General features: G+C 47.9%; 1 protein-coding gene across 1 annotated transcript in view; it reads left to right on the forward strand.

Annotated features, from left to right (window-relative positions):
- LOC107107318 (astrotactin-2-like) overlaps positions 1–23,828 on the forward strand; it is a gene marked incomplete at its 5' end in the record, with an annotated part of 66,767 nt that overhangs the window by 34,026 nt on the left and 8,913 nt on the right. The window contains 2 exons of the mRNA XM_015407599.1: positions 21,225–21,325; positions 21,588–21,771. Coding sequence (XP_015263085.1) covers positions 21,225–21,325; positions 21,588–21,771 — 285 coding nt within the window. The remainder of the gene's footprint in view (positions 1–21,224; positions 21,326–21,587; positions 21,772–23,828) is intronic.

The raw sequence follows: 23,828 nt of genomic DNA on the forward strand, positions 1-23,828 counted from the left end.
CTCTCTCTCTCTCTCTCTCTCTCTCTCTCCTAGAGGCTGCTTTTCTTGGATTGTGGTAGTTCATTGTGGGTTGTATTTTTTAAAATATTGTTTTGAATGAGTAGAGCCCATCTTGAAGATCCATTCAAGATGGAAAAGCAGGCTATAACCCTAACCCTGAAAATTAACAATATAGCTTTGGTGGCTAATAACCATTGATAGATCATTGTCAATGAATTTCTGGAATCCTCTTTTAACATCATTTAATCCATTGGCTGTCACCACATCTTGTACCAGCACATCCGATGCATGGATCAGGCACTGTGTGTAGAAGTCCATTTCTTTTGTCTGTCCCAAATCTCACTATGGTCTGCACTGGAAATCCATGAGGTTATTAACAAGACAAGGAGACGGGGTGGATGATGAATTGGGGTTATTTTCCACTGCTTTCTGTCTTGTTCATAGGAACCCTACCAAGCTCCATATTCCAGATGATCTCATTTTCACATTTCCACCCTGGGCTGTGAAAAAGTTCTCAGCTGTGGCAATGGCAAGCAACTTGAAAGAGGCTGGGAACAGCATCCACACACCCCATTCCTGTGCCTCCTGCTACTGTTGCTGTCCCCTCTTCCTCCTTTCTCTCTGTCACATCAGCTCGGAAGCACCAAAGCAACAACAGTTCTGTGCCTCACACATCTGTGGTCCGCTGGTTCTCCCTTTCCATTCCTATAACACTGTTAGGAAAGCCTGCCTACATTTCAGTCCACAGGATCATGGTGGAGGGAGATTTCTTGGAAATTGCTTCTTGTTTCAAAACATCATGACTCTCTAGGAATTTTTTTTAAAAAACTCTGTGGTAAAACCATAGATTTTTGTTTTAATTCCTAGAGCATTAATAGTTTCCTGTATGAACCTATTCGGCCACTGTGAACATCTCTAGAGGCCCAACTTCAGGTACTCCGTCTTCTGAGATTAGGAGGGTGGCAACTCAAGAGAGGGCTAATTGGCTGTGAAGCCAAAACTCTGGGACTCAATCCCCAGGGAGATTCATCTGTCCCCTTTTGTTACCATTTTCTACCAGCATGTGAAGACTTTTTTTTTTGTTTTGTGTGGTGCTCCTTCGGTGATCTCTCCTTCCTGTCCAATGTTTTAAATGTGTTTTATGTCTCTTGTGTTCTTTTAGCTCTGGTTTTAATTGCTTTAATGATGTATTGTTGTTTGGTCAGTTTTAATAGTTTTAAAATGTGATTTTATTGTACATGTTTTTACTTTGTTATCCACCTTTGTGGCCCCTGCGAGGGCAGGAAGGCAGCATATAGATTCTGTAAAATAAATAGAGCATTTTGACTTCATGGTCTAAAACATGACTTCCATGTGCTGCTCCCCTCATTTCCTCCCATTGTTCCATTGACTTATCACCGGGAAGCCCCCTGCCATTACCAGGGAAGTAGGAACTCTAAACTTAGCTCAGCTGGGAGAAAAGGGGGAAAAAGGCATTAAAGGGCCAAGACATCTTCACACTACCACAGAGCATCTACATCCCCATATGTTCTCCACAGAGTACTGTGGTAAGGATCACAAAAACTCCTTGTTCTCCCCAGCCTTAAAGATGCCAGGCTGGCTACAACCAGGGCTAGGGCTTTCTTGGTGGCGGCTCCACTTTGGTAGAATGAGCTCTCTGAGGACATCAGGGCCCAGCAGGATTTATCAAAATTTCACAGGGCCTGCAAGATGGAGCTCTTCCGTCAAGCATTTGAGTGAGATGCCACATTAAGAACATAAGAACATAAGAGAAGCCAATGTTGGATCAGGCCAATGGCCCATCCAGTCCAACACTCTGTCACACAGTGGCCAAAAATACCAGGAGCCATCTGGAGGTCCACAAGTGGGGCCAGGTCTAGGGTTGCCAAACCCCCTGATTTGCCAGGGATCCCCCGTTTTGGGGGGGGTCTACCCATCCCCAACACCCACAGCCACCCCTCTCCCTTCCCTCTTGAGAGAGAGGGGTGGCTGCCTTTAAGTTCATGGAACCCGCGTTTCCTCCCAAGCCCGATCTCCGCTTGAGATCAGGCTTGCAGGGAAATGCCAGCTCCGTCCACTTAAAAGGGAAATGCCGGCTCTTTGCTCTTAAAGGGGAAACCCCGGCTCCGTGTACTTAAAAGGGAAACACCAGCTCCTTTAAGTGCAGGAAACTGGCGTTTCTGGAGATCGGGTGTGCGGACGGGGTGGTGGTGGATGTCCCCAACGTGACGTCATCACGTCGGTGATGCCCCGCTCCCTCCAGGAACGCCCCCAAAGTCCCCCGCTGGGGGCGGAAGATGGACTTGACAACCCTAGCCAGGACACTAGAAGTCCTCCTACTGTTGACCCCCCCCAGCACCAAGAATGCAATGCATCATTTGCCCCAGACTGAGAGTTTTTTTCTATATCTTGTGGCTAATAGCCACTGATGGACCTCTGTTCCATAAATTTATCCAATTCCCTCTTGGAACTGTCCATGCTTATAGCCGCCACCACCTCCTGTGGCAGTAAATTTCATGTGTTAATCACTCTTTGGGGAAGAAGTACTTGCTTTTATCTGTTCTAACCTGACTGCTCAGCAGTTTCATGGAGTGCCCATGAGTTCTTATACTGTGAGAAAGGGAGAAAAGTATTTTTTTAATCTACCTGCTCTATCCCATGCATAATCTTGTAAACCTCAGTCATGTCACCCCTCAGTCCTCATTTCTCCAAACTAAAGAGCCCCAAATGCTTTAACCTTTCTTCATAGGGAAAGTGTTCCAAACCCTTTTATCATTCTAGTTGTCCTTTTCTGCACTTTTTCCAATGGTATAATATCCTTTTGGGAATGTGGTGATCAGAACTGTACACAGTATTCCAAATGAGGTCGCACAATTGATTTATATACGGGCATTATGATATTGGCTGATTTGTTTTCAGTTCCTTTCCTAATAATCCCCAGTACAGCGTTGGCCTTTTTTATTGCAGCTGCACACTGTCTAGACATTTTCATTGAGTTATCTACTACGACTCCAAGATCTCTCTCTTGGTCAGTCTCCGCCAATTTGGACCCCATCAACGTGTATTTATAGTTAGGATTCTTGGCCCCAATGTGCATTACTTTGCACTTGACCACATTGAACCCCATTTGCCACATTGACACCCACTTTCCCATCCTCAACAGATCCCTTTGGAGTGCCTCACAATCCTCCCTGCTTTTCACCACCCTGAATGATTTTGTGTAATCCGCAAATTTAGCCACTTCACTGCTTACTCCCAACTCCAAATCATTAATGAACAAGTTCAAAAGCATCGGACCCAGTAGTGATCCCTGTGGTGCCCCACTGTTTACCACCCTCCACTGAGAAAATTTCCCGTTTATACTCATTCTCTGTTTCCTATTAATTAGCCAGTTTTTGATCCACAAAAGGACTTGTCCTTTTATCCTGTGACTATTGAGCTGACTTAGGAGCCTTTGATGAGGAACTTTATTAAAAGCTTTCTTGAAGTCAAGGTAAACAACATCTATTGGGTCCCCCTTCTCCACATGTTTGTTCACTTCCTCAAAGAACAATGGCAGGTTAGTGAGACAAGATCTTCCCTTACAGAACCCATGCTGAGTCTGCCTCAATAGTTTTTCTTCATCAATGTGCCTACTAATTCTTTCCTTAATAACAGTTTCCACCAACTTACCCGGTATCAACGTCAGACTGACTGGCCTGTAATTTCGTGGATCTCTTCCGGAACCCTTTTTAAAGATGGGAGTGACATTTGCTACCTTCTAGTCCTCAGAAATGGAGGCAGATTTTAATGAAAGATTACATATTTTTGTCAGGAGATCCACAAGTTCATATTTGAGTTCTTTCAAAACTCTCGGATGTATGCCATCTGGGCCTGGTGATTTATCCGTTTTAAAGTTGTCTATCAGTTTTAGGACCTCCTTTTTGCCTGCCTGATCACAGACTTGCATTTTAATTGCCACAGCCTGTGTTACCTTTTATCAACCTCACTGAGACTAGCTTTCCACTGCTTAAAGGAATCCTTCTTACCTTTTACAGCTTCCATTACTTTGTTTGTTAACCATGCATGTCCTTTTCTATACCTATTTTTTCTGAGCTTCTAGGATTGTAGTTTAAAATAATCTCCAAGCTTCCCCAATGATTTTGACCGTTTCTACTTTTCCTTTCAGTTTCCTCCTCACATGTCACCTCATATCAGAGAAGTTACCCCCTTTTAAAGTTAAAAGTGGTTGTGTCGGTCTTTTTGGGCAACTCCCTATTTATACAAATGTTGAACTCAATAACATTATGGTCACTGTTCCCAAGTGGTGCAATCACTTTTACATCTCTCACCAGGTCTTGGACGTTACTTAGGACTAAATCCAGGATTGCCTCTCCCCTGGTAGGTTCTGTGACCATCTCTTCCAATGCACAGTCATTGAGAGTATCTAGAAACTCAATCTCTTTTTCCTGACTTGAACACATATTGACCCAATCAATGTGTGGGTAGTTCAAATTGCCTATTATGACACAATTATTTCATCTAGCCACTATCTTTAATTCATGCATCGTTTTATAATCCTCCTCTATCTTTTGATCTGGTGGGTGATAACAAACTCCCAAGTAACCATGCTATACACTCCACTCTTGGCTGCCTGCTCTAACATCTGAGCCCATACTAAGGAACTATGTGCTAAGGAGCCAGACACCAGCTGTTGATTCCCTCCATTGTGGCCGATATGGACAGTCTTTTTGCCATCATATATATGTTGCACCTTTTACATTTGTTTTTTTATTATTATTTTAATTTGTTCTTATTGTTTTATGATGCCAATAGGCCTGTAAACCACCCTGAGCCTGTCTCGGCAGGGAAGGCGGGGTACAAATCAATTAATTAAATAAATATATGGGTGCTTTGTCTGCAGTAGGGTTGCCAGACCCCTCCTCCACTGGATCAGGTGGCTGGCAGGAGGACCAGGATACATTGCTGACATTTTTACCATTGAGTTTTTGCCCAAAAGTCAGAGTATTGCTGTGATGTCACAATGTGATGACGTCACTTCCAGTATACTTCAGAAGTGACACTACCATGTCACCCTCAAAGTAGCCTGGGCCTCCATCCTACTTCTGATAATCCCCCCCATCCCCCGCTGGTTGTCAGAATGGACATGGCAACCTTAGCCTGCAACCACTGTTTAGTTCCTCCTTTGATCTCTCTCAAAAGAAAAAAAATCCCAGAAGTCTCACAAGTCACACTGAGAAAAGTATGACGTCTTGTCTTGTAGAAGCCCCCCACGGTGCTGTCCATTGTGGTGGGGGAACTCCGGGTGAAAGCAGCCCTGGATTTATGAATGTATTTGTCATTTGCTGCTTAGTGGCAGTGTTCTTCTCCAGTTCAGCCTCAGCAGGCATCCACAATTCCAGATTATCCCTTGACAGTCTTCCCCTAATCTGTTCTGGGGGAAGGAGTGTGTGGCTGGCTTCTCTGTGGTGTCATCAGGAGGCCAGGTATCAGAGGAGGAAACCTGAGCTGGAGCATGAACTCCACAAAGTCTTTTTTTTTGTTAAGTAAGCCTGGATTGAAGACAGGGTACAGTAGACATCTCAGAATTAGAGAGAGAAAAATGAATGTAAGGTAGAACCCTAGGATATATGCTCACAGTTGTTTTGGGAAGCAGATTAAACAAACGCATTGATCCATACATGGGGAGCTTCGTCCCTGTTGATCTCTGTTGTTGACTGCAGTGATTTTGAAGCTGGCATTTGCCGTCTCTACTTCGCAGAACGGAAATGGGCACATCCCCTCAGAAAAATGGGCTTGCCTTCCCCATACTTCTGGTTGTGCACTAAAGAGCAGTGGTCTTCAGCCTTTCCACACCAGGACTGTCAGGTGGCAGCATGTCAACCACTTAGCTGCAGGTACCTCCTGGTTATATGGCAGGAAGGGGAGGGGCCTAGAGTTATAACCTCATGAGCATCAAAGGACTGAGGGGGATAGGAAATACAAGCAGAATGCCAGGTGATGGTATCACAGTGAAGGAGAATGCCATGGAGGAATGTACTCCAACACTATGTGATCTGGCCTTGCTGTCCTTCTGTTCCTACGTTCATGAGCAAAGAGAGGCATGAGGTGTGACATCAGTGTTCTCTGCATACACATATTGTAGTAGCAGTCCTTGAAGACAGACAGGACAGTTCTGTTAGGCCTTGCTAGTCACCAGGAAGAATTCTGCAACCTGAGGGTTCCAGGCCATGGGCTGAAGACCACTGGAACGAGAACATGTGCAAAAAAAGGCCCCATTATAAGAGGTGTACATTGAATGTGCCTCAGCTGCTCTTTTGAAGCCAGCTGCCCCAATCCAGTGGCTCCAGTGCACATGGGAGACACCCTGTTCTCTTCATGGGAGTTAATTGTTCAAGACTAGCGATAGAGGGGCAGCCTCCAATTGTATAGTTTTCAAGCCTCTTTGGAGAGGGGCAATGAATTTCTTTCGGTGAACTCCTGGAACCTGAATTCCATGGAAATCCCAAAGCCTTCCATCTCTAGGTCATGTGCAATTCTGAATCATTCATGGACTCTGATATAGGATCCCTTCCTCGCCTGACCGCTGGAGTCAAGGTTATTTATCTGATCATCCAGCAATGTGGTTCAGATTATATGGAGAGTTCTTGCTGGGGTCAGAATGATGACAAGGATGAGGCAGCCTATTCTCCTCATCCACCCCCTTTGCTTTTTTCTTTGTTCTTTTCAGAAAGTTAAGTATACTGGAAAGGGGGGGGACTCCATCCTCTGAAGCAGAGACTCTGAGCAGAAAAGCCAAGGAGAGACAAGTTGAGAAAGATTATAAATTATGAAAAAGTCATGGGGGTTTTTTGGGTCAGAATTGGTGATAATGGCTTGGATCCTTCCACTTCATTCAGCAAAAGAAGAGTCATTTAAGGTTAGGGAAAAGCTCCTTAGGCTGGAGGAAGGCCACTAGGTATTGACACACAGGGTGCGTTCAGACGGGGCGTTTCAGCCGGCATAAACTGTACCGGTTGGAACCGGTGCAGTTTATGCCGGCTGAAACGCGATCACACTTGCCTCCTGTCTGCGCAGCCCATCGCAATACGCCCGTCCACACTCGCCGTCGGCTTGTTTTTTTTTTAACTTAGTTTGTGCATGCACATAGGCAGCCATCCATAGAATGGCGATCTTCGCGCATGCACAAAAAACCCCGTCTTACATTTAAACTTTAAAGGTAAGGACTTACCTTTAAAGTTTAAAGAGCACAGTAGCCTCCCTGAGGTCCCGGACGCCTCCGAATCGCTACAGTAAGGCCCTTTTCTTTTCTTTTTAAACAAACAGCAGGGAGAAGCTTCGCCCAAGTGCATATCGCCGTCCTTTAAAAAAAATGGCGGGCAAAAATCGGAAGCCTCAGGCTTCCGAACAGTAGTAGCTGTGCAATTGTGGGGAGCGATCGGACGGCGGGGTACAGTGTTTACAACCGTTGTACTCAGGATACCACCACTTGGGGACCTAGTGGCAGAGTACAACGGTTTAAAGGGCTTTACAACGGTTAGGGACGGGAGGCAGATGTTCGCCGTGTGAACGCCGGTAAGTACACCATTTGGAACTGGCACCTATACCGTTGTAAATCCCCCGTCTGAACGCACCCACAGAGATGTTGATTGTGGCTGTTGTGAGTCAATTGGAAGCCTTGATGGGGGGGAGCACTTTTTCTTCCATGCTTACCACATGCAACGGGTCACTCCTGAAGAGATGACCCCAGAATTTGATTTCCCCCCCCCCCTTTGAGGGCCTTACTTCCAGACAGTGACAAGGATGCTTTTTCTGTAGGGTTCTCCTCCCTGTTTTAATAAAGTTTCTTTCTCTAAAACATTATTTGCTTTAAACACAGACACATACATTGTCCTGTATTCCCCAGACCATTTAATTATTTACAACGTGAACCTCTTGGGGAAAAGAACACCTGCATTTTGGGAAATGAATTACTGCAGGCCGCTCTGAGCCAATGGGGGCGAAGCAGGATATAACTCAAAATCTATTTTTAAAAGATCCCCATCCAGAGGAAGAGGGGGCACAGAACAACTCCCATGGTACTTTACTTTGTTCCCCCTTCAGATGCTCTTATTACTTTTGCCATCCTGCAATCAGGGTTTTAGTAAATGTTAATTTTTTTTAAAAAAAACACAACTTATTTTGGGAGCGGTGTGTGAGAGTGGAAGAAATCTCCTTCCCGTACAGTTTTTGTGGGGGGCGAGGATATCCCCTCGTAGCATAGAGGGGTTTGGGTTAGATAACAAATATACTCACAACATTTATACAGTCACAACAATGATCTTTAGTATTCAGAACACTTCACATGCACTGTCTTGGCAATCCTTTAGAAAACAACCCTGCAAACTAGGCCACTGATGTTAGTTTGCAGTGGAAACAGCTCATGGTTCAACATCTTCTCAACAATACCGCATCCAGAAGCTCTGAAGCTTTTTGCCCAGGCAGGACTGAACCTCCCTAATTTTCTAAGGTGGTTTGTGACAGAATGGAAGCCAGCGGCTGAGCCTGGCTTGAGGTCGGGGGCCACAGAAGGCCTGCTAAGAGCACCCTGTTCTGTGTAGCATCTTGTCCGTTTATCAGTCCTGTAAAGACATGACCGTGTCGGAGGAATGGAGTACATCCATTCCACTTCAAGTGCAGTTTCTGCTGAGCCCAACTTAGTTGTGTATCTTTATTCCAAATCTCCTCTGGACTTCAAATACATTCTGACATGCTTGCTGCATTTTTTTTTGTCTTTATTTAATTTTGGAGCTTGTTTGTTTGTTTCTCCCCCCCCCAACCTCATCCTTTCATAGCTTGCAGCTTCCATGCAGAGTTTTTGCCAGTGATTAATTGTGCCGTTCATCCCTCCTCCCCTCTCCTCCCCTCCCCCTCCCCAAATGCAAGAGGCTCAGGGAAAGGAAAAAAGGAACAGTGACATAAACTTCTCTTCAGAGGTTCAAGATGACCTCCTCGCCGCTGTCAGAGCATTTCTCCCGAACAGCCTTCTTCCCAAGTCTCTTGCTGGTTGGCTACTTCCGTACCCTGCTATTCCCCACTATCTCCTGCCTGTTTATTCCACTCTCTGTTCTTCTCTACCCTAAAAACTCAGGGCAGGTCATGACATATTTTGCTGTGTAAACATGCAAGCGTAAGGCTGAAAGGATTTAATCGGGATCGTAAAACCAGGAAGGTTGTAACAGATTCTCCAAATCACTGTTTTTAGGCTTTGTACACCTTCAGTGTACTGGAGAAGACACACTCACTATTAAAAAGTAGAGACATCACCCTGCCAACAAAAGTCCCTATGGTCAAAGCAATGGTATTCCCAGAAGTACTGTAAGGCTGCGAGAGCTGGACTATAAGGAAGGCTGAGCGTCAAAGAATAGATTCTTTTAAATTATGGTGCTGGAGGAGACTCTTGAGAGTCCCCTGGACTGCAAGAAGATCAAATCAGTCAGTCCTAAAAGAAATCAACCCTAAATAACTGTTCCCTGGATACTGAAGCTGAAGCTCAAATACTTTGGCCACCAAATGAGAAGGGAGCACTCACTGGAGAAGCCCCTGATGCTGGGAAAGATTGAAGGTCAAAAAAGAAGGGGATGGCAAAGGATGAGATGGTGAGACAGTGTTATCGAGGCAGCAAACATAAAATTAAGCAAATTCCCTAGGACAGCGGAAGACAGGAGGGCCTGGCATGATGTGGTCCATGGGGTCGCGAAGAGTCGGACTCGACTGTGCGACTGAACAACAACACACCTTCAGGGGGACACATTTTACGTTGTCTTCTGAGAAACACCCACTGAACCTTTAGATCAGGGGTCTCCGACATGGTGCATGGGACCTGCAGACACCATTTTCTGGCATCCACCATGTGTTTCCAGAAAGCAGGCAGGGCCAGATGAGGCCTTTGCCCAGCAAGGCTTCTGTTGGGCCACTGGAGATTTGATGGGCCATGCAGATTTTTCCTTAAGTCACTTTACCAGCAGTCGCCACTGCAGCACGAGGATCTTCACCATCTGGCTGGACTTAAGCTGCAGGAGCAGTTTTATGGCTGGCTTTGCCTTCTGCAGTAGCTATTTCGTGGCAGCCCATTTGTGGCTGTGCCCACCATGCTGTGTGAGAATTCCAAAGGTGCCCACAGGATGAAAAAGGTTGGGGACCCCTGCTTCAGAGGGTAGTCCAAAAAATCTTACATATATCCTAAGATGCAGACCCTAGGTTGTCACAGGGGCCCTGACGGCTCCTGTTGCTCACTGTGAACAAGGGGGGGAAAAGAAAGCACCTCTAAACACATTGACTAATTAATAGGTAGAATTCACTGCCACAAGACGTCACGATGGCCACTCGGTTTTGATGACCATAAAAAGGAATTAGGATGCCGGACTGCATTGGTCTGTGCCAGCAGGTTCCAAAGAGTGCTCACTGCTTGTGATGTCACCCCATTTTCGTTTTTAGTGAGTATCTTTTTTGGCGGGGTGGGTTGTATTCCTTTGAGCTGGATGGCAGGTGAGAGGGAGAAGCAGTGGGTGTTCATGCCACAGGAAGCAAGTGATGCCCTGGGAAGGGGAGAAGCCATGGCCTTGTGATACAGTACATGCTCCCCATAAACAAGATTCTGGATTTTGTCCTTTGGCGCCTCCAGTTAAGGGTTGGGAAAGACCATTGTCCTGGCTTGGAGCAGCCTGCTGTTGTGGGGAATGTACCTCCCATTGCTTGCAAACTGTACCCTTAGGCTTGAACGACCTGAGTGGGAGGAACTTCCCTGGTCGCCTTCACTCCAGCCCTGTCGGTCCAGCAGACCAAGAGTGGGAATCCACAGCAAGGGAACAAATTTTCCCTTTCCCTGCCTGAGGTTCTGTGGAGCTGCTGCCAATCACAGTAGACAATACCAAGCTGAATGGGCCAAAGGTCTGCCTCGATGTAAGGCAGTTCCACACATTCACATGAGGTGACCTCTTGCCAAAGTAGATGAGATGCTGCAAGATTGGTGAAAGGGTTCTTTCCAATGGAAATAGCAGCTGCATGCAGCCCTGATTTGAATGGGAGTGGTGGCATGGGGAAGAGAAAGTTCAGTCCTCTCCCCTGGACAATGTCATTTCCCTCTCTGAAACCATCCCCCCCCTTTCTGTTGGAAGGAGGGAGGGAGGGAGGGAGGGAGGGAGGGAGGAAGGAAGGAAGGAAGGAAGGAAGGAAGGAAGGAAGGAAGGAAGGAAGGAAGGCTCTTTGCCTGTCCTGTAAGCACTAGCCACTAAGGTTTGGGGCTAGGTATGCCTGAATCTGGTCCGTTAGCCCCAAACATGTATAGCATACTTGATGGGTGAATATTTTTGCATCCCCCTCCTTGTGCTGCATGGGGAAGAGAATTAGGCAAGTGAGAGGCGTGCCTTACCATACACATCCCTGGACATATTTTCATCCCCCATTCCAGGATCCTTATGCTGTTAGAGTACGTGCAGACCAGTTTCTCTGCCTTTTGCCCATTTTCTTTGCCCTTCAACCATTGCTCAGCTGCTATCAACATTCTGTGCTTCCTGGAGAAGCAATGAGCTGTGCTCAGAACTATCCACACACACACACCCGTCTCTCTTCCCCCTGGAAAATCCCCCAAGTATGTTGTATCTGGCCATCTTCTCTGTGTCACTCCATTCTGCTGCCCTTTGTGATTGGCACTCCATCATCAGCTTCGCTTTGAGGAGGAGTGATAAAGACACAATGGGTTTTGTTATTTCTGCTAAGAATCTAACAAGTGATATATCCGAATAGTAGTCGATAGGAGAGAATGCTGCCATTGTCCAAGGGGTGTTGCCTTATCAGGAGAAATAAAGCCTGTCTAGGAGGCAACAGGCCCGTTCCTTGCAGCACAGCTGTGAAGCCTCTCCAGCCACCTCCTATTCCTGGTTATTTCAAGAGGGCAGTATTGATTTTCTTCTTCCTTTGCTCATTCTGAGCAACCTGCTCTCCTGCTATCACCTCCAGCTGTCAAATTGATGCCCTCCCCCAGGGACTCCCTCTCTAAAGGGGTCTTGCACTTTTGAACAGCTTTCAGATGTGTCTTCAAGCCCTTCCGGCACTGGGCTTGTGAAAAGCAGATCGGTTGTAACCTTTAACTAATGCATTCAGTGCTCATATTGAATCCTGTGTCAAAGGGGCCTTTGGCCCAAGGGCTGACCATAACAGCGTTTGCTGAACAAATGGTGGATGTTTTGATTCAACGTGGATCCTTCAAGATGGCACTGCTGTTTACGTGGCTTAGCAGCTTTTCTGGAAACAACCTGGATTATGTGGTCTGCTCACACTGGGGCGATGACCCCTTGCCTGCAGTCGTGGTTTTATGCAGCAATACCTTACCTGTCTTGGAACAGCTAATATTCATCCTGTGGAAAATGGCACCACTACCATTCCACATCCTGGGAATCTTGCTACTCTCCCCCTGCTTGCCTAGATTCCCAAGTGCTCAGTTTACAGAGGGGAAGGGAGGCAGCATGATATAGCCTGAACTTATCAGATCTCAGAAGCTAAGCAGGATTGATACTTGGAAGGGAGAACACCAAGGAAGACTCCGCAGAGGAAGGAAATGGCAAACCACCTCTGCTTCTCACCTGCCTCAAAAGTCCCTTGCTGGGGTCACCATAACCTGTTTGTGACTGGATGGCACCTTACACAGAGAGAGAGACTTACAGAGGACATCAGCCATCTACTAAGGACTCCTGCCACCATGGGGTATCCTTTCCATGTCTGGTTATGTGCAGTGGATCTTGTCCTAAGCCTGTTGGGAGCAGTGAGCAATCAGGACTGCAGTCCCCCCAAACATGTCTGGACAGTTCTCTTCTGTTTATCCGCACCACATGCTTTAAGCTTACTTTTCTGTTTTGTCAGTTTTGCTGAATCACAGATGTGCCATCAAAGAAAGTTAATGTATTCTTGTGGCTTTGGTGGATGGATCAAGACACGCACACACGTGTATAAAACCACAGTGGATTTTTCATAGGGCTTTTTTTTTTTTTGCACAGATAAGGATTTTTGCACAGATAAGGAGTTATTCTGGGCCAAACTAAAGGACCATATAATTCAGCATCCTGTTTCCTAAAGTTGGCCAACCAGATGCTTCCATAAAGCCTACAAAGAAGGCATTGGCCATTCTTGATACTGCCCCTCAGCAACTGGGACTTAGAAGGAGACTGATCTAACAGGAGCTTCCACTTGGCTACTCTGGCCAACAGCTGCAGAGAGAACTCTTCTCCATCAATGTCTCTGATCTCCTTTCCAAGCCAGGGGCTGTGAAGTTTCAGAAATTAAAGATGTGTTTTGTCTTCATTGTCTCTGTCTTGAATCTCCTGCTACCCCTGAAACACCGCAGCAGACTTGTTGGTCTACTGTCCAGGATGCTGAAGTTCCCATTTGGAGTGATGTTCCTGCTAGCTTTTACAGGTATCACACACAGTTGATACACACTAACATAAAAGTTCACTGCACAGGGGTGGAGGTGATATACATAAAGGAAAACAAGAGTGCAGCCCTGAATGTGGGCTCAGGACCTACAAAGGGATGCAGGGTTGGAGAAAAAGTAGAGCAGCCCACGGGTTCAGCAACTAGAATCTGGCAAGGACTGGTAATCCTAGGAGAGGGAGGAGGAGAAGGAGGAGGATTTTTACATCCTGCTTTTCTGTACCTTAAGAAGTCTCAAAGCATCTTACAACTGCCTTCTCTTCCTCTCCCCCCAACAGTCACCTTGCGAGGCAGGTGGAGCTGAGAGAGCTGTGACTTACCCATGGTCACCCAGCTGGCTTCATGTGGAGGCATGGGGAATCAAACCCAGTTCTCCATATTACAGTCCATCTCTCTTAACCACTATACCACACAGGCTCAAGATGTGGGATAAAGCTGTCACACTTAGTGCACTGGAATCACCTTGGCGGTCACATGACCAGAGCCAAGTGGATCTTTGATTGAGTGTATCACAGCGGGTGGACATCTTGGAGGCAACGTCAGAAGACCTTGGCTTCTATACCATGTCTGTTGGCCCTTCAGGGCAATTAGTTGGCCATGGTCTGAAACAGGATGCTGGACTACCTGGACCACTGGTTTGATCCAGCAGAGTTCTTCTAATGTTCTTATGGCACACAACAGAGGTGTCTGTATGGGGGTGGGGTGTCTTCCTCGCTTGCTGCAGCACCAGGGCCAGTGAAGATCCTAGTCTTCATCTCATCCGCACAATCTAGCCTTCATCCAATCCCTCTCTTGTTCCTCTCTGGAGTCAAACCACCTCAATTCAATTTTGATATTGCGTTCTGTCTATTGTAATGTTTCATCCCTTTTCTCCCTTGCCTAAAATTGGTCATCAGAGCAGCAGCACTGAAACTGCAATGCAAGTATAAATTAAAATGCAATCAGCATGCTGCTCGGGGAGGGACTCCCTGGAAGGTGTGGGTCCAAGCCTGGCTGCTGCTTCCCCGCCTTCTGGTGGTCTTAGAGGCAGCAGGTGATACTGGAGGGGTAGAGCATAAACACAGCTGATGCTGAGCAAGACGGAAGAGCACCTGGCTCTGTGCTCCCTTCGGTGACTTAAAGGTACGAGGCTGACTATGCGAAGCCGTCGTCGCCCCCCAAAACAGGCAGCTGGGGCTGTGGAGACAGACGGGAAGGATCTTCCTGAAGCACGCACGATGGCTTGGGTTTTGTTGTGGTGGTGGTTTCTGAGTTGTGCATCTCACTTTGTCCAGGACACGATAAACTCAGGCACAATCTGATCTGGTCAGACGGAGCATCCTATATAGCACCACTTGCACTGCTGGGAACACTCTGGTCCTTCTTCCCAGCCCCATCCAGCTGCACAGGCCCCCTGAGGGGGGCAAGATGTCACGGAAGGGGGAGACCTCCTCTCCCCTCCCACCACAAGCAGCTTTTAAAGGGAGAGCAAGGCTTTATTTCAGCTTCGTTCCGAATAGAACTAGAGGTACCAGTGGAGCAGGCAGTTCATAGAGGGGGAGGGGGGGCGTGGAGGATCAGATCCTTCCTGGCAAGATTATCCTCAGCTTTGCAATCTCTGCAGAGGAATAATTCATGAAAGGAGATACACACACAGTCACACTCCCCCCCCCCCCCCCCCCCCCCGGCCCGCCCGCCCACAATCTCATCCATCTACAAACATGCAAGAATAGGATGTGTTAGTTTGGGCACTTCAGGGCCATTCCACAGCCCTAGAAGAGAAAGACAGAAGGAGCAAAGGAGACCAGAATGGATGTGGCAACAGGTGTGGGGGGGAGTGGGGAGAGACAGACAGACAGACAGCAGTCCCTAGGAGCAAAGGCCGCACTGCGCCCCCGTGGCTGTTCAGCCTGCAGCAGGCTAAGGCCAGACACAACCTCTGGAAAGAGTTTTCATGACTGACCCAATGGCATTTCTTCCCCTCAGATCTTTTTGCTTTCAAAGTTTCATGTTCAAGTTTCCTGGCTAGGGTTGCCAGCTCCATGTTGGGAAACTCCTGGAGATTTTAGAGTGGGGCCTGGGGAGGGCAGGGTTTGGGGGAGGGGAGGTGGGGTGTAATGCCATGAAGTCCACCCTCCAAAGCTGCCATATCCTCCAGGGGGGATTGATTTCTGTCTTGTGGGGAGCAGTCGTAATTCCGGGAGAGCTCCAGACCCCATCTGGAGATTGGCAGTCCTATGCCCAGCATCAGGATAAACCAGGTGAAGCCTATTCAGCAGAGGAGGGGAATCACAGAGTATGAAGGAAACTCTCTCGCCATCTCTATCCAATTGTTTCTTGAAAGTCAGATATGAATGTACAAAGCTGCCTTTGTACTGTCGCGGACCATTGGTCCATCTAGCTCGGTGTTATCTCCTCTGATTAGCAGCGGCTCTCCAGGGTTTAAGGCAGAGAAAGATCTTTCCCCAGCTCTTGCTACTTAAAATTCTTTAACTGGGGATACCAAGATGTTAGTCTGTCTGTAGCAGCAGAAAAGAGCAAGAGTCCGGTAGCACCTTAAAGTCTAACAAAATGTATGGCAGGGTAGGAGCGTTTGTGAGCCACTGCTCGCTTCTTCAGATACAGCTTACTTCCCCTCTGCATCCAATCATATCTGATATTGTCATTTGGAGGTATCAGGGATTGAACCTCGAACCGTCTGCATGCAAAGCTTGTGCTCTGCCACCGAGCCACAATCTTGTATCCCAAGAAGCTGTCTTATGGGGGTGTGCATTTGGCCTGTACTGAGCAGGGAAAATATCTGAAAAATACTTCAGCCGGATGTAGAACCCAGTGTTTATTTGGCTTTCTGAAAATGGTCAACCAAAAAAATCCTAAATATTTTTGGGATACTTAAGGACCACCGGATAGCTAAAAGAAAAGGGTGTTTAAAGGGATTGCTGTTCCTTTAAATACCTTCTGGGTGAAATCACGGCTTCAAGAAGGCATTTAAAGGGACTGTTGTGAACCCTTTAAATTGCTTTGGCGTTCACTCATGGCTTGCAAAAGGGATTTAAAGGGACCACAACCCCTTTAAATGCCTTTTCCCCCCTTCATTGGAAACAATGGAGGATGGCAGCAGCTCTGTTGGGCAGTCCAGTTTAAACCATTTTGTTTTTCCTTCTGAAGTCCATTGGACCCGGGGGGGGGGGAAATGGAGATCCTGAATATTTATCTGAATCTGACTACCATACAAGTATTGGGATTTGGGAATATCAGGAAATACCAATATTTTTTGGGTTCAGTATACCAGAACCCGAAAAATACTTTATTTCTTTTTGCACACCCCTACTATCTTATAGTAGCCTAGGCCTCTGGCCCATCTGTAATCTCTAATCCAGAGTATTAAACAAAGCCATAGTTCTAGAAACAGAATCCCAAAATGCTTTAACCACATCTCATATTGAAAAATCCCCCGTTTACAAGAAAGAAAGCATCCCATTCTCCTCCAAAACAGAAGGCAGAATACGTATTCTTAACAGTATGAATACCCCCACATAGAATTAATGATCTAAAAATCTTGGAGGGTAATATTTGGTGACAAATGAGGACATTTAAGATCTTAGACAGTTACTCCTTCCCTTTTAGTGGCCTCTGATAGCCAGTGGAGGAGACATGATCACCTCATTTCAACAGTAAAATCCCAGATCCTAGATTTCTACCCCCGTACAAAAGTGGTTCACTTACAGAAGGACAGGAATTTAATAGCAATGTCCCTGTTGCATTTGGGAGAAAATGCAGCACAAAATAATCCATCTCCATCCATCTTGGCTTCTCCATCCAGTGCTTACTGGGTGCAATGCCTGCCTAATCCCCATCCTCAGTGTGCTTTCGAAGCGGTCTCTCCACATTGCCTCCCTCTGCTTTCTTTGGGGCATACATGACAGATCATGTACCAGATGCCATTAGCCCTTTTCAGAATACAATTCCCTTTTCTCTTCCTGCCCCTGTTTGAACTTGCTGCCGTACGCACAGCTCAAAAGAGCATTTCCTTGTATTCCCCTCTCTTGTGCACCCTGTTGGAAGATGCATGCAGACAGTTTAAGAGGGCCGCGGCAGGCTCGATGGCAGCTTCAGTGAGTCTGTCTATCAAGGCGCCTCTCCCTTAGGATGGTCTTTCAACTCTCCTTTTATTCAGCTGTTTGATCTCCGCCATATTACCCGAGTGCTCTGCCGGCAAAACTTAGGACAGCAGCTAAGAAGTAGTGACTGGCTTCAGCAGGAGATGTTGCCTGCTTGCTTCTGCCCAGACTGGCCACCATGGAAAGTCCCCAGCAGGCCACAACCCTGGAGAGCCACTGGTGGCCAGGGGCAGGAGGAGCCTTGTTGGGGCCACTCGGCTCCGATCTGGCCAGCTGAGTCACTGAGGGGTTTCCGATCACACGTCTCCTCCTGCTGTGCTGTTGCTTGATGTCAGTGTGGGAGGAGGCAGTTCATGAGCCAATGCCCATTGGGGTACCACCACCCATATCTGAGCTGAGTTTAGCGGCCTTTGCGGCTCTGGCTTCTGGAACTGGTTTACTCCTGGGAGATTTTAACTTCCCAGTCCACTAGGGTTGCCAGGCTGTGTCAGGCAACTGGCAAGATGGTTGAGGGTGGACAGCATCCTGAGAGAAAAATTAAAAAACAAAAACAAGGCCTCAACCACTTACAGAAGTTCTGACCATAATCCTAGGAATTTCCAGAAACTCCATGGTAATCTTACCTTTGAGTTTACAGCAATTCCTAGAGCTACCCTTGGCGCCTCAGGGTAGCTCTAGGAATCTCCAGGAAGGCTGTTGTCAGAACGCTATGGTCAGCAGCTGAGGCCTTATATTTCTTTTTTTAAAAAAAATTCTCTCCGGGACAAGGTCTCCCTTGACCTTGTTTCCACCTGCCGATCAGGAGAGCATTGGTGGACAAGGGCCAGTTATCTGGAAGTCTCCCACCATAAGTGGGCAAATGAGAACCCTCAGGGGTCGTTTCGTAGAAAAAGAGCTAGGGGAACTCATTAGCATAACTCATTAGCATATGCCACACCCCCTGACATCACCGGACGTGTGTCATAAGGCCACACCCCCTGACATCACCGGAAGTGTGTCATAAGGCCACACACCCCGCCCCCAACGGTCCCGGCTGCCGCTGCCGGCCTTACAGCTCCACTGCCAAGCCCCATGAGGGGCCCGGCGGTGGACCTGCAAGGCCAGCGGGAGTGCGAGGAAGCCCCGCGAAGGCCCTCCCTGGCCCCAGGCAGGCAGGGGTGGGGAGAGGCAGGGAGGAAGCAACTTACCCTTCCTCTTCTCCTGCCTCCTCCTGGCTGAATGAGGGCCGGAAGCGGTGCAGCCAAAAGCAGGGGGCGTCATGTGCCCCACCCCCCCATACCTCACCTGGGGGAACTGCGATCCCCCGCATTCCCCCCCCCCGAAATGACCTCTGAGAACCCTGCAAGCCACCATGTCTTGGAGAGGAGTTTCCAGATCTAGACTGCACATTTCTGTCACAGCTAGTGTCTTGGAAGGCTGAACTGGCATTTATGCACCGCAGTCTACGCTTCCTTTTACCAAAAAGGAGAACCACATAGGCTATGTGCCTTCCTGCTAGTAGGAGCTCAAAGTTGTGTTTAAAACTACAGCACAAGGAGGAACACTTGAGGAGTGACGGGTCTACTGCTAAGTAACTCTCCAAATCCCACTTAAGCTTCAGCCCCTTTCATTTCCTCTCCTCCTCCAGAGCTTTCTGGGCCTTGTTTAGGCAGTCCCGTCTGCCTTCCATCAGGGGATGCCCTGTCGCCGGGTGGCTCAGACCTCCCAAGGCAGCAGTGGACAGATCCTGGCAGTCCTTTCTGCACTTTGTCAATGCCAGCCTCAGATCCTTGCTTTGTACCGCCTGGCTCAGAACGGATAAAGGTGAAAAGTGCTTTTTTGGGAGCCGGATGAAAGATTAGACTGGGATTTACTGGATCTCCTTAGCTGATAAAGGGGATCTCGGGCTTTTACTGTACCTTTTATCAAGACAGCTTGTAAAGCTATTGCCTGGTCTCAACCATTTTCGGTGTTGTAGAGGTGCTGTCGGGATCACAAGCACATTACAATGGCCTGTATATGGTACTGCAATCACACTCTGAATTCAGAAAGCAAGCTCGGTTGGAAACCATTTGCCGGCTCTCCAGTAATGGTTTTGTTTCTTTCTTCCTTTCTTATGTCCAGTTGAATGCCCCCTGCCCAATTTGCTTAGTTCTTCAGTGAGGGGTTCTCTCTCGCACATGCGCCACCAAAGACACTCAGTCAGCTTGTACTCTGGCTGTCACCAGCAGGATCCTATTTTACATCCTGTGGCTGAGAAGTTCTCAGAGAAAATGATGCTCAATTTGTAATATGTCCAAGAATTACAAGGAGGGCAAATCCGTATTCCAAACCAGGAAACAGGGAACTTCGGCAACATTGCATGTTACAGCTCAGGGCCAACACTAGCATACCCTGAGGTGGGACAGGTGTCGGGGCCCAGGGTAGGGCCCTCTGCTGCGGAGCCCCTCCCCCCCGCAACACATGCTGCCAGGGCAGTGTACTCTACCTGCAGGTAGTGTACAATGGAGGCTCTTCTGGCAGACACAGTGATGGTGTTCCTGTCTGCACTCACCACCCAGCAGCATTGAGGAAACAACATATGGAAGGCTCATAAACAGGCAGGGGGAGGAAGGATATGCAGGCCAGCGGAGATGGGGATAGGTGGGAAGGTCCTTCTGGTGGTCAGAGCAGCCTCCCCCCCAAATCTGGCTGTTATAGTTAATAGAGGGAGGGGGTTCTTCAGTTGTGTGCCTCAGTTATAGAACGCTTTCCACTCATTTGTTTACCTGGCCTGTTGAATTTTAGCATTTGTTTTTTGTGGTCGGATTGAGTCTCCTGGCCTCCCCTGTCTGTGTGTATCTGTATCTATCAGTCTATCTATCTCTTAATTGCCCTCTACTGGAATGTCTGATTTACTATGGACTGATGCAAATGCTGCTAAATAGCTGCTTTTAATGTCATTTTAACTGCTGGACTTGCTGGTGTTAATGTGGGTCTGTGTATTTCTTTTTCTTTGTAATTTATTGTGGTTTTAACCCTTTGTATATAAGTCACCTTGAGAGCATAGGTGATGAGATGGAGTCATACATATGAGTTAATTGAAAACCTTGTGATTGGCGGAGTCTCATCATCACCCACAGCACTTAAAGGGGAGCCTGTTTCTCATCCGGCCCTTTCCAGGTAGCAGTTCTGCAACATGTATTGCAGTGAGAGCTATTGCAGATAATTCTCAAAGGAGTCCACGTGTCAAAACAGTTACATTTGGGTGGCAATGGCATGCCAGGGGAGGGGGGGGGATAATCTTGTTCCAACAAATAGGGCTGCCAGCCTCCAGGTGGCACCTGGAGTTCTTCTGTTATTAGTTGATCTCCAAACGACCAAGATCAGTTCTCCTGGATAAAATGGCTGCTTTGGAGCATGAACTCTATGGCATTGTACCCTTCAGAGATCCCTTCCCTCACCAAACCCCACCCTCCCCAGGCTCTCCCCCCAAATCTCCTGGTATTTCCCAACCCAGAGATGGCCACCCTACCAATAAAGGGCATGCTGACCTGTTAATCTTCCTGGAGCATTCTCCAGATTGAAACAGTCTTCCTTCCCATGCTGTTCCCTCCCACTGAGAGCAAGCCTGTGGCCTTTCCAGCATATGATACCCAAGTTCCCACATTGCAGTAAGACGGTTCTCATCTCTTTCAGATTCACGCTGTACGCCGTGGACACCCGAGGCAGGCACTCTGAGCTGAGCACGGTCACCCTGCGAACGGCGTGCCCATTGGTGGATGACAGCAAGGCAGAGGGTAAAGCAGTTGCTTGGATCAAGGCCCCTGTTTCTCCCCCTAGCATGGTGTGGTTTCAAGGGGCAGTCATGCAGCCCCTGTTAACCGGCATGAGGCTGGCTGCTTTAGGGCACCTGAAGCAGGCTCTACGACTCCACAGGGCACCCTGCTTGTGCTTCCAGGGCAGTCCCAATGAAGTAGGCCCTTAACTTAATTTCTGCCCTTCTCCACATGCACACAGCTCCCTTGACACGCATCCTCTTTGTTTGTGCTTGCTTTTCAGAGATAGCCGATAAGATCTACAACTTGTACAACGGCTACACCAGTGGGAAGGAGCAGCAGACCGCCTACAACACGCTGATGGAGGTTTCGACGTCTATGCTTTTCCGTGTTCAGCACCATTACAACTCTCACTATGAGAAGTTTGGAGACTTTGTGTGGCGCAGTGAGGATGAGCTCGGCCCCAGGTAGTTTGCTTCTGGCCAGTTTTCATTTTTGTCACCTCTGCAGCCTGCTGGGTTTTAGGTGTGTTGCCACCACTGATTTGGGTGGAACTCCACTGGAAGTAAGTCGCACAGTTGCCATACAGGCTGAGTCAAGGATATGGGCCCTGGGCAGATCTTCAGACCTTCAGTCCCATCCTGTTTCCCCCCACTGAAAGCTTCTGTTATTTCGGCTAAACTAAAATGGCAGCTATCTATATATAGTGCTTTGTAGATCACCTCCTTCTTGTCCAGCATCCCGTTTCCCACACTGGCCAATCGGGTGCCACCAGCAAGATGTAAAGGCAATAATAGCCCTCCCCAGTAAGTGGTAGACTACCTCTGAACATGGTGATTCCATTTAGCTAGCCAGGCTAAATCCACCATGAATTTCTGTAATGCTCTTTTAAATGTGTCTAAGGCCTCTTTACAACTTACCATTGTATGGGGCACGAAAGATTTAGCACATCGGCTAGTATGATGATGAGTGTTTCCTGGACAAGGAGTCTTGGCTGGTGCCATTGAGGCCGACTCCTCTCGTGTCCATGGCTGATAGCCACAAAGGTCGCCAGTATCGGCTAGCCCATTCCCTCTATTGTCGCAAAAGCAAATAGTAGTCTTGTGACACCAACTTCCCAGATGCTTATCCCAGCATGCCTGTTTGCAGACTAAAGCTAGCTCATCAGATCTTCTATTGGGATTCTCAAAAGTCACCCTTCTTCTGCTTCTGTCACGTCGGGGAGCGGTCAGTGCTGAGTTCTGCAGACCAGTGGGAATAAGACAGCCTCAGATGAAGCTCTGGGGTGGGGGTTGCATGAAGTCCCAAGATTCAGTCTCTGCAACCTCCGGGGATCCTATCACAGGTGCTGAGAGACCCTGGAGAGCTTCTAGCCAAAATGGACCAAGGGCCTGAGCGAAGTGAACCAAGAGTCTGCTTCAACATAAGATAGTTTTATACGGTCACTTCAGAATACTTTCAGAGGGTACCCCTGTTGGTCCACGGTAGAACAGTTAGATTCGAGTCCAGCAGCACCTCAGAGACCAAGGTTTGGGGGGCAATGTTCCCTCTAAGCTGAGTTAGTGTGAGCTAGCTCGCAGATTTTTTTGTTTTAGCTCAGGAAGGGTAGCTCCAGAGCAGACTAACGTATGCAGTAGCCAAATCGCTCGCTCGCGGGGTAGGTTAAGCTCAGAGGGTGCGACTTCCCCATGGTCACCTAGTGAGTTTCATGACATAGCGAAGATTTGGATGTGGCATTTTCGGGGGCCTGGTCCAACATTCGCCAGTGCACTCCATTGCCGGTTGGGAAAATGGCACAGGATTGAAGGCTGGAGCCCCTTCAAGTGAGCATCTGAATTAGGCACCCTGCGCAAGGGAACTGAAAAGAACCCATCTAACAATTGCACAGGACACAGGTGGAGACCACGGATCCAGCCCGGTTACTCTGTGCTGTGTGCCACAAGCGACAACAACCTGCTTTGCATGCAGAAGGTCCCCAGTTCAGTCTCTGCCATCTCCAGCTGAAATTGTAGGAAAGCTGGGAAAGGCCTTTCTCTGCCTGGACTGGTGCTCCCAGTCTGCACAGACAAGGCTAAGCTACCAACGCTTTGACGTGATGTAAAGCAGCTCCCTTGGGTCGATATTTTACCCCGAATTCTCATCACTGACTAGTCCTTCCTTCCTTCTTTTCTCCTCCCGTCTGGCTTAAGCAAGCAAACCAAGCTGCACCATAAGAGAATGCAAAGGCCATTGGTCCCTGCTGGATGAGGCCTGTGCACCCTTTTCCAAAAGAGGTCTGGTCAGAACCGCCTACTGCCCCAGTAGCTCATCCTTTTCTGCTATTGTGCATCTCAACCCCCCCCCCCCACACACACACTTCCCCAAAAAGCTTCTGCCTCCTTCCTGTAAGCTAAGTTCTACCTGCCTGCTTCATTTCTGTGATAGCCTCAGCAGCTCCCGAGGCCTAGGAAAGAGGAGGAAGCCAGCGAGCCCGTTCTTTTCCAGGGGATGTTTCTTAATGAGATTTTAATTGACAGGCCATCGG

The sequence above is a fragment of the Gekko japonicus genome, unplaced genomic scaffold (genome assembly GCF_001447785.1).
Source record: "Gekko japonicus isolate JY-2015 unplaced genomic scaffold, Gekko_japonicus_V1.1 scaffold1257, whole genome shotgun sequence".
NCBI lineage: Eukaryota > Metazoa > Chordata > Lepidosauria > Squamata > Gekkonidae > Gekko > Gekko japonicus.